At 41.4% G+C, this 16,632-nt stretch overlaps 1 protein-coding gene across 1 annotated transcript; it reads right to left on the bottom strand.

Annotated features, from left to right (window-relative positions):
* Positions 1-475: 475 nt before the first annotated feature.
* On the bottom strand, positions 476-15,542 carry LOC124016066 (eukaryotic peptide chain release factor GTP-binding subunit ERF3A-like). The gene is made up of 14 exons (XM_046331586.1): positions 15,056-15,542; positions 13,061-13,108; positions 6,964-7,212; positions 6,560-6,593; positions 6,337-6,414; positions 6,040-6,220; positions 5,421-5,575; positions 4,987-5,127; positions 4,658-4,751; positions 4,257-4,337; positions 3,847-4,020; positions 3,616-3,705; positions 3,300-3,468; positions 476-1,279 (listed from the first exon to the last, which is right to left on the bottom strand). The coding sequence occupies exons 1-14, from the start codon at positions 15,246-15,248 to the stop codon at positions 1,227-1,229; spliced, it is 1,740 nt and encodes a 579-aa protein (XP_046187542.1). The 5' UTR covers positions 15,249-15,542; the 3' UTR covers positions 476-1,226.
* Positions 15,543-16,632: the final 1,090 nt, after the last annotated feature.

Genomic DNA, 16,632 nt, shown 5'->3' on the forward strand with positions numbered 1-16,632 from the left:
TGCTTATGGAGAATGGGTAATTTATGGTATGGGAGAGTATTATAGACATTCTAATTGGGTCCAGATGTCAGTTGTGTATGGATAATTAGGTTAGTGTAAATACAAGTCATGTTTGATTTATTAAATTGATCTGTGATTAAAACAATATCCATTAGAATAGAACTTGAGAGAGAAGCGGTGCCACCTGCTTGTCATGTAATTTAGTAGAGTACAAAAGGTACACAAGTGGTCGTCATTACACACAGGCAAATATCCAGCTGTAGGGCACGTTCTATGAGTTGAAATTAAGTATTTTAGGCTTTGAAAAGGATTGCCTGAACACACTTGTGCCATGAAACAGCTCTACTAAATTCCATCTTTCTCACAGGGTACAGATGTATTTTTTGGTATGCAATGATAAAGAATAAATGACAAATTTCATGTCAACTTAATTATATTTATCCTCTAACGTTAAACAGCACAAATAAAAGAACTAGCACTTCTCCAATTTTTATATTTTATTGTCATAGTAGTTTGCTTTAATAACATGTGAAGGCGCTCAAGCACACTGCCAGAACGCCATATAAGAGAAACCAAAAGTGGGTAAAAGCAATGGGAGACATGTACAACTAGGGTTGCAAAAATTCATTAATGTTCACAAAATTCCCAGATTTCCTGCCCCCCCCCATTCTGAATTTTGGGAAGTTAGTGGATATTTTCAACCCTTTGTACAACCAAGATAATAACATTTTGGTTTCAACTTGTTAAATTCTCAAACATCTTTTTTTTGTGTAAATAATATATTTTTCTGTATTACAAGCAAATCCTGGTCCTTGTCTGGTTACAGATATAACTGCTGCCATTTTAAAATGTTCAATGATCAAAGAAAAAATAAAAATAAAAAACTGTAAGAGAAAACAATTGTGTTTTATGGTCATGAGTAGACCAGAGTAGGGGTGTGAGGGTTTGGGGGCAGGGCCTAACCCAAAATGGCATAGCTGAGCTCTCAATATGAGAAAGCTGACTCGTGTGTACTTGATCTCGTTTTTCATTTGCTTAAAAACAGGTTTCTTTTTCAGAGAAGTTTTTTAAGCTGATCATCGACAGGTCAAAGGGGGAGAGAAGAGAGGGCCGTGAGCAGAGTTGCAGTCACCGCCGCCTGTGTTCCCATCAATGACCCGACCCCACTCTTCACCCCCACCCCACCATGGTGCCAAACTGTGACCGGGGACTCCCATACAACCGCTTCAGTCCCTCTCAGCAACGAGCTTCAACACCTTACCAATGGCAATGGTCTTACCTGGGAAGAGGACACAGACGTAGGTTAACAGCAAAGCCTGTCTAGTCAAGTCCAAATGGGCTAGTTTTAAATTAAATCGAAATTTAAATTAAATCTTCATAAGTGGATACCCTCCACTCTCCGACCCACTCATACAGACTTTCTCCCCTTTTAGGGTCCCAATGAATGACCCATCCCCTCTACCACACTCTCCAACCAATAGTACTTTTCACCACAAATGCGACTCATATGCCCAAATTAATCTGTCACTGTATTGATTTTTTTATATTTTTACAGTATGACCAATTTAAGTTTTTGAATAGTAAAGTTGTACATTTGCTTTATGAGTAGTGAGTGATCCTAGTGGCGCAACACATACATTCTAAGTGATTTCAATGAGTCTTTCCCCATTCTGATTGAACAGTATTAAACAATTCAACCAAAACAAATGTCAGCACTTATCATTTCTGCATCTCCTGCACTCAAATGCAATGGTGGGAAAAATGACCGAATTGTCATACTTGAGTAAAAGTAAAAGATACGTTAATAGAAAATTACTCAAGTAAAAGTGAAAATCACCCAGTAAAATACTACTTCAGTAAAAGTATTTGGTTTTAAATATACTTAAGTATAAAAAGTAAAAAATAATTTTAAAATCCTTATTTTAAGCAAATCAGACGGCACTATTTTCTTGCTTACAAATAGCCAGGGGCACACGCCAACACTCAACACTAATTTACAAACAAAGCATTTGTGTTTAGTGAGTCATCCAGATCAGAGGCAGTACATGACCAGGGATGTTCTCTTGTCAAGTGTGTGAATTGAACCATTGTTACATTTTGAATGCTGAGCAGGACAGGACAAGTACTTTTAGGTGTCAGGGAAAATGTATGGAGTAAGAAGTATATTATTTTCTTTAGGAATGTAGTGAAGTAAAAGTTGTCAAATAAAAATAGTAAAGTACAGATACCAAAAAAAAAAAAAAAAAAGTTGTACTTGAAAGTATTTTTACACCACTGCTCAGTTGAGAATTTCCATGCTGCCATGTAGGGCTGCACGATATGGGAAAATAATCAAGGACTTATTTTTAACCAAATGTTGCAATTGCGACTTGACCTGCGAATTAGAGTAAAACTGTTTGAATCATGGAAATATAATGGCTATTCTAATTCTATAGTTAGAATATAATAGTGGGCACTTTGAATACAGTGTTTGAGATGACAACAAATTAAAATGCCAGGGAGGAGATATTGTGACAGGGATGGAACTAAAGTGTTGATACGTGTTTCCTAGGGAACACTATAAGCTTTGGCTACATTGCATGTTCTCTCTTAACTACTTCATGTAGCTAACGTATTCTTGCTTTGCATATTCCTCTTTGCTTTAGAAGATACTGTTGCACAGACATGCTGATTTAAGTCTACACCAGCACTGGTATTATCAGGCTGTATAGCTAGCTACGTTTGCTCTTACTCAGTACATTTATTAGTTAGCTAGCTATTAGAATTAATGGCTAATAATTAGCGTCTCACAAGATTTAGGGCAACTTGCTAAGAAAAGACAAACTAGTGGTTTGCTGATGTAAGAAACAAACTAATAGTGTAACTATACAACGCTAGTGGATTTATATTAAGAAGCAAAGTGAAAACAGCATCGTTGTCATCAACATTGTTGCATGTGCTGCATTGACCATGCAGACTGAACGCAAGTGTCTAGTGGTTGAGGAACATCAAATACGCTCCTTGAGTGACAGGGGGCGTGGCTAGGTCTGCATGGAAAGTGGCACAGAGAGAAAGAGAGAGAGATGACTCAAGTAACGAAGTAATCTATAAAAATTGACATTCCACATGGCGTATCACATTTAACAAACCAAACCGAGCGAATTACATAAGTAATCAGGGTTAAGTGCCTTGCTCAAGGGCAAATCGCCATTTTTCAAGTAGTCAGCTTGGGGATTCGACCGAGAGACCTTTCCTTTACGGGCTCAACGCTAGGCTACCTGCCGCCGACTAACAGCCCCAGTGATAGCAGAGGCCCGTACCTTCATCCCGTAGGGTGAACCGTCCCATCTGGGGGAAGTCTTTGAAGGTTTCAAGGCAGATGGTTCCGGCGGTACGCAGACGGGCAATGCACACCTGGTCCTGTTTCACAAAGCGCGGTCGCGTCTTACTTTTCTCTCCTGACTTCTTGTCTACCAGACAGATTAAGGCCTAGATGTGGAGCAGAACCATCACAATAACTATACTGGCAGGTCTTTAAAACACTATTTGTCAGGTGCAGTTCAAAGGGAATACATCGCAGATTCAAAATGAAGATGGTTCCTTTTGAATGTTATGACATTATGACAGTATCTTTACCGTAATTTGCACTTCTTCGATGCAGGTGTGGATGTGGAGGACAGCATTGTAACCAGGGCAGATAATGGACTTGTGTTCAATGATGACAATCTGTGAGAACACACAACACAACACGGAGTAAAAACAACCACCAATAAATCCAATATGTTTGCCATTAAGGCGACATTCAGACTGGACTACGGTCCAACTCCAACTGCCTTAGTATCTGTGGTGGCGTGGTGACTGGCGTACCTGGGCGTCAAAGGTGCGTCCAGAGTGGCAGAGGTTCTCAGCGTTACAGAGGATGAAGCCTGGCAGGATCTCCTCCTCCTCAATGCCCTTCAGTCTCAGCTTCAGGTTCTCTCCAGGAGAAGCATCGTCTGTCTCCACGTCATCACTCAGCAGGCTCAACACCTCCACGGTGTGCTACAGGGAGGGATGGAGGATGGAAGAGATACGCAGCCATTAACACAAGTTCATAATAAGAGATGGAGCGAACACCTTTATGGTAAAAAAACAAAACAGAGGGAGATACCGTGTGGCACAGACATTACCTAGGCACAGACATTACCTAGGCACAGACATTACCTAGGATTAGCTATAGCTCTAATGCTCTGATGGACGTTGGATGTTCCATGGCAGACTGCTGGAGAATGTCTTACCCTGTTTGGCATCATGACAAGCTGCTGTGCTTTACTGATGGACCCGGACTCCAGTTTCCCGAGGATGACAGTACCCATGTCCTATAGAGTGGGGAACAACAGTAGAAAGAGGCCAGATTAAGTAACCTAAGTCAGAAAAAGGTCTTCTACAGTTGTGTGAAAGGGTTAAAAACTAGTGTGGTTAAATAGGCTTTTTATTACCAGGAAATAGGTTACATGTACAGTGTAGCTGCTGATGTGGGCAGTACAAATGACATGGCTCACTACAGTTGTTGACCATCAAAATACTGTCATGTAACGGACAACCGTATCTAAATAAACACTTAAATATAATGGGTTGGTTGCCATATTAATGGCAATAGAATAAAAATATTAAGGTTTCATAATGTGGTCGTCTTCACCTTGTATTTGTCTACGATGGGTAATCTGACTGGTCCGTCGCTCACTCTGTTTAAATTTGGCAAACTGTCTAGATGTGGAATGAATGGTAACCCTCTGGAAGACAGAGAGAGAGGAGATAAACAGGTTAGGACAGTAGCGTCAGAAGACTAGTCAATCCATTCACACTAAAATGTTATAGTACCTTTCGTGTGGCTTCGTTAACAGAGAAGGAAGGAGCGTTTCTTACTGGACAAGAAGAGATAGTACCCCTCCATTTGACTGTTTTCTTCCGTTTCGTACCTAGTGAACACAGTCCAGGGACAGCAGTGTAAAAGCTGGTGATACTCACGTATACCAAGTGCACGACTCAACAGGCTCCTTGAGGTTGGCTCCTGTGAGGCCAGAGCAGGGCATGAAGTGAATGTCTTTCTTGGGGTTGAAGCCAACCTTCTTCAAAAATGGCACTAGTTTTTCCTTGCATTCTTCATACCTGAGTTTTCAGGTTAAACAAAAAATAAATTGTGGGTTGAGCTGGATTTCAGATAAATGAGAATAAATGTTAAATTCGAGCAAATCTTGTAATGTCAATGTATGCATGATTTCCGTTAAAGTTCTACAAAGACCCTACATCAACAAAGGATTCCACCCTAGGCTTTGACCATCGCCAGATCATCTTGTCTGTAATGGGTGTTTTCTTGTTGATGTAAACTGGAGCAAGCACCCGTGACTACCAGTTCCCCGTAGCCTGGTGTGATTTCTGTGCTCTAAATGGTAAATGCGCACCTCTCTAGGCTCCAGTTCACTGTGGGGTCATCCATTTTGTTGACGAGGATGATCAGATGCTTCACCCCCGCCGTTTTGGCCAACATGGCGTGCTCCCGTGTCTGTCCACCCTTCTCAAAGCCCGTCTCAAACTCTCCCTTCCTGGCTGAGATCACCTAGGCAGGAGAAATACACATTGAAAATCATTCATTGGGGCAGTAGGGTAGCCTAGTGGTTAGAGAGTTGGACTAGTAACCGGAAGGTTGAAAGTTCAAATCCCCGAGCTGACAAGGTACAAAACTGTCGTTCTGCCCCCGAACAGGCAGTTAACCCACTGTTCCTAGGCCGTCATTGAAAATAAGAATTTGTTAACTGACTTGCCTAGTTAAATAAAGGTAAAATGAATTAATTAAAGGAACCCCGACATTGCTGTGTAGATGTCAAAACAAAGTATTTTACAATCAAGTAAACAGATATTTATCATTGTTCCTTCTTAACTTCAAATCGTTATTTTGTTATAATCTTTATATTTACCATTTCAAGAGATCTTTCTCTCAACTGGATATTTTGGTATTTGCAGCCACAAGCCCCCCCCCACCCACACACCTTGAAAAACATCAGCATGACACTATGGACTCACCAGCACAGCCAGGTCAGCCTGCGACGCTCCTCCGATCATATTGGGCACAAAGCTTTTGTGGCCTGGAGCGTCCAGGATGGTAAAGTGCTTTTTCTCAGTTTCAAAGTACGCTCTGCCCACCTCCACAGTCTTCCCCTTGTCTCGCTCCTCCTGGTTAGTGTCCAGGGCCCAGGAGAGGTACCTGGCAGACAGAGGAAGGGAGGGGGTTAAACAGGCCCTTGTTATACTGACAGGCTTTAGTCATGCCATTTCATATACTTTTTGCAGTAGACCCTGGTAAAAAGCAGTGTAACTCACCAGGTTTCCCTGTTCTTCTCCTTGGCTTCTCTTTCATACTTCTCCAGAGTTCTCTTCTCTACCATGCCTGTTAAATACCTACCAGTGAGGAAGAGGATAACCAGAGGGAGTGATGAAGAGGGGGAAGGAGCAAAGAGTGGAGGGGTGGTGAGAAATGCAACAGGTGTTAAAAGCCCCATTGGACTGAATGAATCTTAACCACAACAGAAAGAGAGATTCTCACATGATTTGTCCTCCGATGGTAGACTTGCCAGCATCTAGGGAGAGATGGGACAACAGGGAGTTGTGAGAGGAGATAAAAATGGCCTGTGCTGTCTAGCCTTGTAACAGGGCTGATTAAATGAAAAATAAATACAAAACATTGCCTGGTTTCCCACTGTTTCCTATTAAGGCAATAGCATAGTTTCCCCTAGATGTGTTTCTTTGACAGACCCCCCAATCAGCAATCCAGGTGTGACAGTGACAACATGGATGTTATATAGGGCTGCCAATAAGCATATTTTATTGGATCAAATGAAACCCCAAGAAAGAGAGCAATGCCGAGATGACCCACACACCTAAGTGATAGTATGTGAAACCACTGCAATAGCCATGAAAAAGAAAAAAGCAGATGTGCCCCCCACTCACCCACATGACCGATGAACACCACGTTCACATGTTCCTTCTTGGGCGCGTCTGGTGGGAGAGCGACCACTTTAGGTATGATTGGCACATCTTCCTCCTCCTCTATGACATCCTCCTCCAGAATCTCCTCAACAACTATTGGTCCCCCGTCACCACCAGGCCCTCCTCCTGGTTCTTCCTCATTGGGCTCCACCCCTTTCAGGTCCCATGTCTCCTCTGTGGTCATTTCAGAGTCACCATTCTCCACCGGGGCTGCCCAGGGACAAACCGAACAGAGCATTAGTGGTGTGGAATAAATAATAATTATATGAGTTTGAAAATAGATTCATCTTGTTTCAGGTCTGATGTGAAAACAGCTACCACCGTAGCTAAGAATTTGGTAAGTTAAGTTTCTCTACAAATGTTTAGATAGATAAAATACACGTAATTAGTTTGCCATAACATTTCATATTCAAAGGGGAAAACCTAACTAGGGCTACACTACAGGCTGGCAATGATGTAGAGTATTCATACAGTACAGCTTATTAATTAGCCATGAGGGTATTGTTCTACGAAGCTTGTTAATGGTTACTACAGCTAAACTTCAGGCATCAGTTTTGACAAGATTTTACAGCTAAAACTACAGAATGCCAAACCTACAGAACATTAGAGCTTAAGGTCAGAGTTCATTCCAATAACATTGATACAATTTTCCTTATTTGATTTCTATAAAAAGTCGTTTTTTTAACATCTGAAATAGTGTAACCATTCAGCACCCTAGGGGCTTTAAAGACCAAATAGTGATGACAGACCATGCTGACACCTAGAGAGCATGGCTCATCATTCCAAATATGAGACAGTGAAATCTGTAGTGTTTAATCCTGGTCCCGAGGACCCAAAGGGTTGCACATTTAGTTAACTTAGTACTACACACCTGATTCCACTTAATCAAAGGTTAAATTAGTTGATTAGTGGAATCAGGTGTGTAATGCTAGGGGAAAAACTAAAATGTCTACCCCTTTGGGTCCCCAGGACCAGGAAACACTTGCAGTAGAATATGGGTCAGAGGTCAGTGAGTGTGCCATGGCAGACTGGCCCTGGACATGTTTGGCTGGACTTCAAGCCTTTCTTCCATCCTGCACATTCACAACTTTTAGCCTAATGTAAATGATGTAAGACCTCAACAGTAAGGAATGCTGAAGTAATTTTGCCAGTCAAAGACTAATTGAATAGAGTGGCTGGGGATCATTCTGGACCCCTCTTCCCAACAGCGAAAGGTCCCGAAGCTTCTCATGTGTCGGTTTCTCTACTTTACCCAGTCTCAGCTCTACTCAGACGAATGGTGCTCATTCAATAAAGTTAGATCAAAGCGATTTCGATGTCTGCTAGATCACAATGATAGTCTTCTACATAATATAATAACTAGTATAATGTTACTAGTTACTCTTCTCCAAAACTCATAATAAGTGCTTTGATTTAAACTAAACACACAGGTAAGCTAAGTTACAGCTTCTTAACACCATCTGCTTCAAACTCTTCGCACTGGCTCGGTTACCATCCAAGTGGCCACAGGTTCACACTAACATTCTCAAATCTGTATAAAAACCAACATGCACATTTCCCCACCAGAGATGAGTTTCCATCAAATATTCTTGTTGCAGATATAAGGCTGTGCATGATGACAGTGCACATAAAAATACCCTTTGGGGTACAAGTTAAATAGGTTTCCTTCACAACGCGAGTTATGGAATTTGTCAAAACGGCATCCAAGCATCGATCATCATGTCACCAGAATAAGACCCTCAATATTTATAGGAAAGGAGCATCAAGCTCATCACTTCTACTTTCACCACCCTGTGAAGTTCAGGACTGATTTCATCTGTAGTCCAATAGGCCTAAACCGCATGCTTTCCCAACGAGTCGTAGTGGGAGGACCAAACGTCATCGACTGACTCAAACTTTATGATGGTTATTATATCAATATTTGTGCACAAGTGTTTCCACCGACATTTCACATAATTCAGTTAAACCAACAAAAGATCCCACATTGTCTAGCGTAGTTATTTTGTCAATATTTTGAAAGTTCCACACATTTGTTCCTCCTATTAGGCACATTTATCCGACGTACTTTACTCACTTAAAAAAATGGATGGAAACCCGGTTACTGTTCATCGTTTTAGACAACTGTAGGCTACTTACAAACTGTATAACTCAAGATCTAAATGAAAATCCCCATGAAACTGATTGAGATCAAATGGTTGGTATGCCGACGTTTCATCTGTAAAACTTTACTTATACCTCACTATGAGGTTGAGTGCACACTTTGGGGTAAAGTGGAAAATGGAAAAGGCAGAGGCTACAAATACAGTTTCCACCCCCGCCCCTAACTTCTCAAAACGAATGAGCCGAATCATGTTCTGCGCATGTTATTTCACACACACATTCAAGTCTCTCTTTACTCAATTCAAGGGGCTTTATTGGCATGGGAAACATATGTTAACATTGCCAAAGAAAGTGAAGTAGATAATATACAAAAGTGAAATAAACTATGCTTCACTGAACCCTCAACCAATTTGATTGACATGTAGCTCGTCTCTCTGCCTTAGTTCTGGAAAGCGGATTGAAACGAACATTCCTAAAATATATACAGTGCCTTGCGAAAGTATTCGGTATTTCAACGATATTTCAAACTTTTAACAAATCAAAAACTGAAAAATTGGGCGTGCAAAATTATTCAGCCCCCTTAAGTTAATACTATGTAGCGCCACCTTTTGCTGCGATTACAGCTGTAAGTCGCTTGGGTATGTCTCTATCAGTTTTGCACATCGAGAGACTGAAACTTTATCCCATTCCTCCTTGCAAAACAGCTCGAGCTCAGTGAGGTTGGATGGAGAGCATTTGTAAACAGCAGTTTTCAGTTCTTTCCACAGATTCTCGATTGGATTCAGGTCTGGACTTTGACTTGGCCATACTAACACCTGGATATGTTTATTTTTGAACCATTCCATTGTTGATTTTGCTTTATGTTTTGGATCATTGTCTTGTTGGAAGACAAATCTCCGTCCCAGTCTCAGGTCTTTTGCAGACTCCATCAGGTTCTTCCAGAATGGTCCTGTATTTGGCTCCATCCATCTTCCCATCAATTTTAACCATCTTCCCTGTCCCTGCTGAAGAAAAGCAGGCCCAAACCATGATGCTGCCACCACCTTGTTTGACAGTGGGGATGGTGTGTTCAGGGTGATGAGCTGTGTTGCTTTTATGCCAAACATAACGTTTTGCATTGTTGCCAAAAAGTTCAATTTTGGTTTCATCTGACCAGAGCACCTTCTTCCACATGTTTGGTGTGTCTCCCAGGTGGCTTGTGGCAAACTTTAAACAACACTTTTTATGGATATCTTAAAGAAATGGCTTTCTTCTTGCCACTCTTCCATAAAGGCCAGATTTGTGCAATATACGACTGATTGTTGTCCTATGGACAGAGTCTCCCACCTCAGCTGTAGATCTCCGCAGTTCATCCAGAGTGATCATGGGCCTCTTGGCTGCATCTCTGATCAGTCTTCTCCTTGTATGAGCTGAAAGTTTAGAGGGACGGCCAGGTCTTGGTAGATTTGCAGTGGTCTGATACTCCTTCCATTTCAATATTATCGCTTGCACAGTGCTCCTTGGGATGTTTAAAGCTCGGGAAATCTTTTTGTATCCAAATCCGGCTTCAAAATTCTTCACAACAGTATCTCAGACCTGCCTGGTGTGTTCCTTGTTCTTCATGATGCTCTCTGCGCTTTTAACGGACCTCTGAGACTATCACAGTGCGGGTGCATTTATACGGAGACTTGATTACACACAGGTGGATTGTATTTATCATCATTAGTCATTTAGGTCAACATTGGATCAGAGATCCTCACTGAACTTCTGGAGAGAGTTTGCTGCACTGAAAGTAAAGGGGCTGAATAATTTTGCACACCCAATTTCAGTTTTTGATTTGTTAAAAAAGTTTGAAATATCCAATAAATGTCGTTCCACTTCATGATTGTGTCCCACTTGTTGTTGATTCTTCACAAAAAAATAGTTTTATATCTTTATGTTTGAAGCCTGAAATGTGGCAAAAGGTCGCAAAGTTCAAGGGGGCCGAATACTTTCGCAAGGCACTGTATGAAGGCTCTGTGTTGTAACATATTGCTGTAGCACAAGCAAGACGTAGTCTGCACTTTGCATTGGCACAAAAAGATCAGAGTTTTGTACTGAAATATTTCGATATATGCGGACATATTTACTGATAAAGACCTCTGCCTCCCAATATCCAACGTTTGCAAATTAAACATCGCTGTTGACAAGGGTTGTAACGGTTCACCAAACCCAGTTAGGTGGGTATTGCAGTTTTGGGGATCACGGTTCAGTAAAGCGGAAAATGAAATGCCAACAGTTACCAATTCCATATATGATCATGAGTCATAATACCTGATGAGAGAACAATCAGGAATAAACACGTATTTTCTTAAATAAAAACACACGTCTACTGTAGCCCTGGTGGTCCATCCATCTGTAGTAAGTGCAACGCAGGGTGCATTGGTAAATTAATTGACAATTTCCTCTTTGGCTTGCTTACATAGTCCCCGCTCTAACAACTGTTTGCTGAAACAGGTGCGAGAGGGCAAAGTTTATAACTTGGCTTGAGCACTTTCACGAGTTGATGAAACCCCCTTTTCTTCTCAACAACCGAGAATGGGCGCAAATATCTGCAGCTATAAAACATAGCTATCGCTCTTGTAATTTCCGTGGCAGAGTCAACTGCAAAGGGTTGCTTTAATGCAGATGGGAGACAGCTTAAATGTGTCATGTTTGAGGTGTTGGCAGGTGTATAGGCATTTTTGTTGATCAGTGGCGACATACTCTGTTCATTTCTGCTGTAATCTTCTGGGAAGCAAAAAGGTTTCCAAACAACGGAGAATCGTCCTGGTTTTTGAACACACTACTTGTACAGAACTAGTTCCTGGCTGCGCCTCACAAAGGAAAATATTTAAATGCGATTTGAGGTTTGATTAAGCTCTTGCTGTTAACGGAATAGCCCCCCCCCCCAAAGTCCACTTTGACTTACTTGAGGCATAAAACACAGCGCAGGCCTAGCATTTTTATTTGAGTATTTATGTATTCATTCAGGTTCACAGGGCGGAATGAACCAAGGTCCCTGTACCAAACGGCTCAGTGCGAATGTTTGTACCGCTAAACCTGTACTATTGACTGCCTGTCTGAGTCTAGCTTTGTTGGTAGGCTGTGTACATACAACTTCACTAAATAACACCCCCCCCCCATGAAAAATAAATTGCCCGTTGCGTCGTGCTTATGTTTGCTTTGATTACTGTTACAACAGACAAAGAACAACGTTTCTTCGAACAAGTGGCAGTGGAGTCACGGAGTGAGCAAGCACTGAGCAGTAGCTCAAAGAACTCGGAGGGGAAAGCACGCAGCGGATCCCGCACAAAAATCCCTCTTTAGTCTAAAACTTCAGTTTCGCAGAAAATTAGGAACTGCAGCCACTCTAAATGGAATAAGGCACCAAGTTGCAACACCAGACACCACATTTGGTCTTTGTCTGCACCAAAGCTATGTGCGCAGACAGAGCTAGCCAGCATCAATCTGTTTATTATGACACAGTACAGCACCCTCAGAGTTCACTGGCACTACAGCACACCTTAATTGTACTTATAATAGAGGGGGTGGGTTCTTCTAAATATAATGTAACAAGACATTAGCTAGTCAACTGGCAGTCATCTACACATAATGAGACTAGAAAGGATAGCCAGCGGTCAAAAATCGCTGACAGAGTACACTTCCACGGCAACAATGAATGTGCACAAAAAAAAAATGTGTTCTAGAAGCTGTACTAGATACATGTCAGAACTTTGTGACTACTGATTGAGAAGAATGAGGCCCACAAGCATCAATTAGTGATTCATACCAGTGACAGTTGCTTTGGTGGACGTTGAACAGTGGGTTGACAAGATTTACAGAGGTCTTTGTTAGAGGCCAGAGGCTGGGCCCATAGATTGTGAGGCTAGCTAAGCTATTCATGGATAATGCTGAACAGAGCAAAATGACCACAGGTTTAACACACACGTATACATACCTGCAGTTTCTGCGACCCCCATGGTGGCAACAACTGGTTCAACGTCCGCTAAAAAAAAGAGGTAGAGCGTATTCACATGAAGTCTTCTTTCATCAGACATTTTTCATCAAATAAAATGTAAGGTGGGATTGGTGAAATCTACCAACCAGCACTGTTCCAGTCTACCACAATAGTCACAACTACTACAGTTCTTATGAGGCCAACAAACTGCAACACCAGTTCCCCCAGTTAACTGGTTTGCAATATGTACTATAGACAGGTTGGTTGTTTTGCAACAACCAAAGCCTGCGCAACTATGGGGTAAAACATACGGGTTGGCTTAGATTGTTGACAACATGTAAACTATATTTCTTCAATGTTCATTGATTTTTTTGTTGCAAAATCAGCACTTGTCATCTCAAATACATTTTTACAGTTCTTGGTTATGTAGCAAATTTCAGTTAACATGGAATCAGTTAAAACACCTTAACACAAGACATGGTCTCAAGAACAAGATCAAACTGGCTGACAGTAGTCACGATTCCCCACATGGCAGTTTCTTGTCATTGTTGGTAGCCTCTGGCCATCCAGAATCACATCAGACTTCTGCCCCATTGAAGTGTCAACCACTTGTGAGATTGTCAGCTAACCCATCTATAAGCAACACTCCACCTGAAGAGTTTAACCAACCAACAGCTTGATGTTTACTATACTTTTACTGGGCTGCCATTTTCCTCAAGAGCGGTTGAATATCTTTAGTATAAACACACATTGGTGATGTGGATCAACAGCAAAAAGCTTGTAAGGCGTGTTCGGCAGGTTAACAAGGTAAGTTGAGGTTAAAGGATAAGAAAACGGACGTACCTCAAAAATATTAGACTGGGAAAATAGCTAGATTTGAATCCCCTCGTGACTTACAAGTTAGTATTGCCTAAAAGATCATGCATAAACACCACAACCTAAGAGCTTTTATAGAAAGGATGGTAACTTATGTTAAGACGAAGCATCTTACATATTCCCCTCCATATTGGATTTGGCATAAGACAGAACTGACCAAAACACGCCACAGCTCATTTTCATTACATCAAAACGTAAAAGAGTAACATCTATGAATGGCTCTGACTAGTTATTTATGCTTTATTGGTCTGCTCAAATGGGACACTTTGTTCACAAGTTTGTCTTCCACTATGTAAAGTAAGATAGTCTTCGTCACACCAATAATGTCAACACTAGTTACCAGTTCCTAAAGTTGTCATGTCTTGCAATTTATAAGGGGCAATGTTGTACCCGTTCAAATAGTTATCTACAGTAGCTAGTTGGGTACATATCTTGAAACCCTAACTTACATTGTGGGAAGGGTATAGCCCCCCAAAAAGCACAATTGGCCAAGAATGTCTAAGCTAGCCATTTCTGACTAACGTTACATAGCCCACGTAGACAGTAAAATAAAATGTGGGACCGTTTGCCTTACCAATGTTACGTACACAATTGTCACTCGACTGACATAGGATACGCTAACTAACGTTAACTAAGTTAAGCCAGTAACTCACATTTGGTAAAATGATAACTAGGTAAAGTAGAATACGTTAACTAAAACATCGAATGTCCAAAACCTCAAATATGTTTACAATTAGTTAACGTATGTAACTAGACACTGTCGGAGACAGTGGGCTAAAAGCACACTAAACCGGCAACTATCTAGTAAGTAGTGGATAGAAACATAACGTTACTATAGTTAGCTAAAACCTACCGAAAATATTACCTACAAACAAGCCATTAACAATCAATCAACTACCGAATACAGCTAACGTTACAGTAATTTAGCTAACTAACTAGCTAAATACCGTTAATTTGGTAACTAATGCTTGCCCTTACCGTTAACTAGCTACTTTACGCGGTCTCTAAAGTGTTGACGCATGTGTGTTGTGGAGCTTGTTAGCTAGCTAACTAAGTTAACTTGCTAACAAGCTGGCTAACCATCTAGCCAAACGCAAACGTGAGTGACCGCGAACTTACCACTAGAATCAGGATCTTCCGAGGGGCCTTTCTGAAAGAAGGACGGGACAAATTCGACGGCATTTATGTTGGGGACAAACGGTTTGGCATTCACGTTGAGGGCGGCGAATTCGGAATCGAGTTTCCCGTCGACCGGGGCCTCAACATCATCCTCTTGTTCCCAGGAATCAGGGGCAGCGTCTCTCGGGTCCATCGTGGGTCTTTGCTAGATGTTCACTACTGTGGATAAATACTTGCGTTACGCAGTTGCTGAACTGGCTAGTGTCCGCCCCTATTATTAACCCGTTGTTGAGGTCACCCGATAAAATTGATCAAACTTCCCCTCTCTAATGTCTAATATGTGTTCGATTTACTTGCAATAAAATAGCCGGTTTCTCTCGGTAAAGGGATACGCGAAAGCAAGATTCGACTCAGCACTCCCAGCAAGTCCTCGTGTGCTGCTGACTCTCCCCAACCGATGGGAGCGACAACCAGTTGCATACTGGGAGATGCTGTGCATTACATGTGTCGCCGTTATCCAGTAGAACGTAATGGAGGAAGCGAGAAAACTACATTTCCATACACACGGAAAGCACACTTTTTATGTCAACGTTGCTGACCCATCTTGCAGGTTCAACATTTTTTAGTTCCGATTCGGCAAACGTTGCACGAGACGCTCAAAGGCCAGTCTGAACACTGTAAATAATTATTTTCAGAACACACGTATCCCGTTTAAACTTAAATTGAATTACCTCAAAAAATCTAGGAAGTGCATCTGTAACACACTATCATTGGATATTTTTGTATAAGCCTGTCTGAGTTTGAGTTCTTTCCACAGTGTAGGCCTTCTCTATTGACAGACAGTGGGTAGCTAACGGCATTGCAGTCATTTTCACATAAGTAAGCATATGCAAGTTTAGTTCATTTTCATTCCCATTGAAATAAACGTGAACCATACTGAAAAAAAACTCAACATGCAACAAATTCAACGTGTTTACTGAGTTACTGTTCATAGAAGGAAATCAGTCAATTGAAATACATTCGTTAGGCCCTAATCTATGAATTTAACGTGACTGGGGAGCCAGGCCAAGCCAACCAGAATGAGTTTTTCCCAACAAAAGGGCTTTAATACAGACAGAAATACTCATTCTTGATGTCAAGTGGCTGGATTATCTTGGCAAATGAGAAATACCCACTAACGGATGTAAATAAATGTTGTGCACAAAACTTGAGAGTTAAGCTTTTTATGCGTATGGATAATTTGTGGGATCTTATTTCAGCTCATGAAACATGGGACCAACACGGCATGTTGCGTTTATAATTTTGTTCTGTATGGACACTGCTGAGGTTCAGCTGAGACCTTGGTGCAAAGTACTAATTTTGCCACTAGGGGAAGACAATGTCCAGCAGCACAAAACGACGCATCAACGAAAGCGGGGCGAAATAACATTCAGGAAAAAGTGTGAGCATTGCAGTGTGTATTTGGGTTCTTAAATTCCCCATACTGATTCTATTGGTTATTTCTGACAGGGATAAACACATCAACCTGACATTGGTACTAAATCAGGATTTCAATTATGTTGACTGTGGAATTACTG

This window comes from Oncorhynchus gorbuscha, linkage group LG26, assembly GCF_021184085.1.
Source record: "Oncorhynchus gorbuscha isolate QuinsamMale2020 ecotype Even-year linkage group LG26, OgorEven_v1.0, whole genome shotgun sequence".
In the NCBI taxonomy this organism is placed as follows: Eukaryota; Metazoa; Chordata; class Actinopteri; order Salmoniformes; family Salmonidae; genus Oncorhynchus; species Oncorhynchus gorbuscha.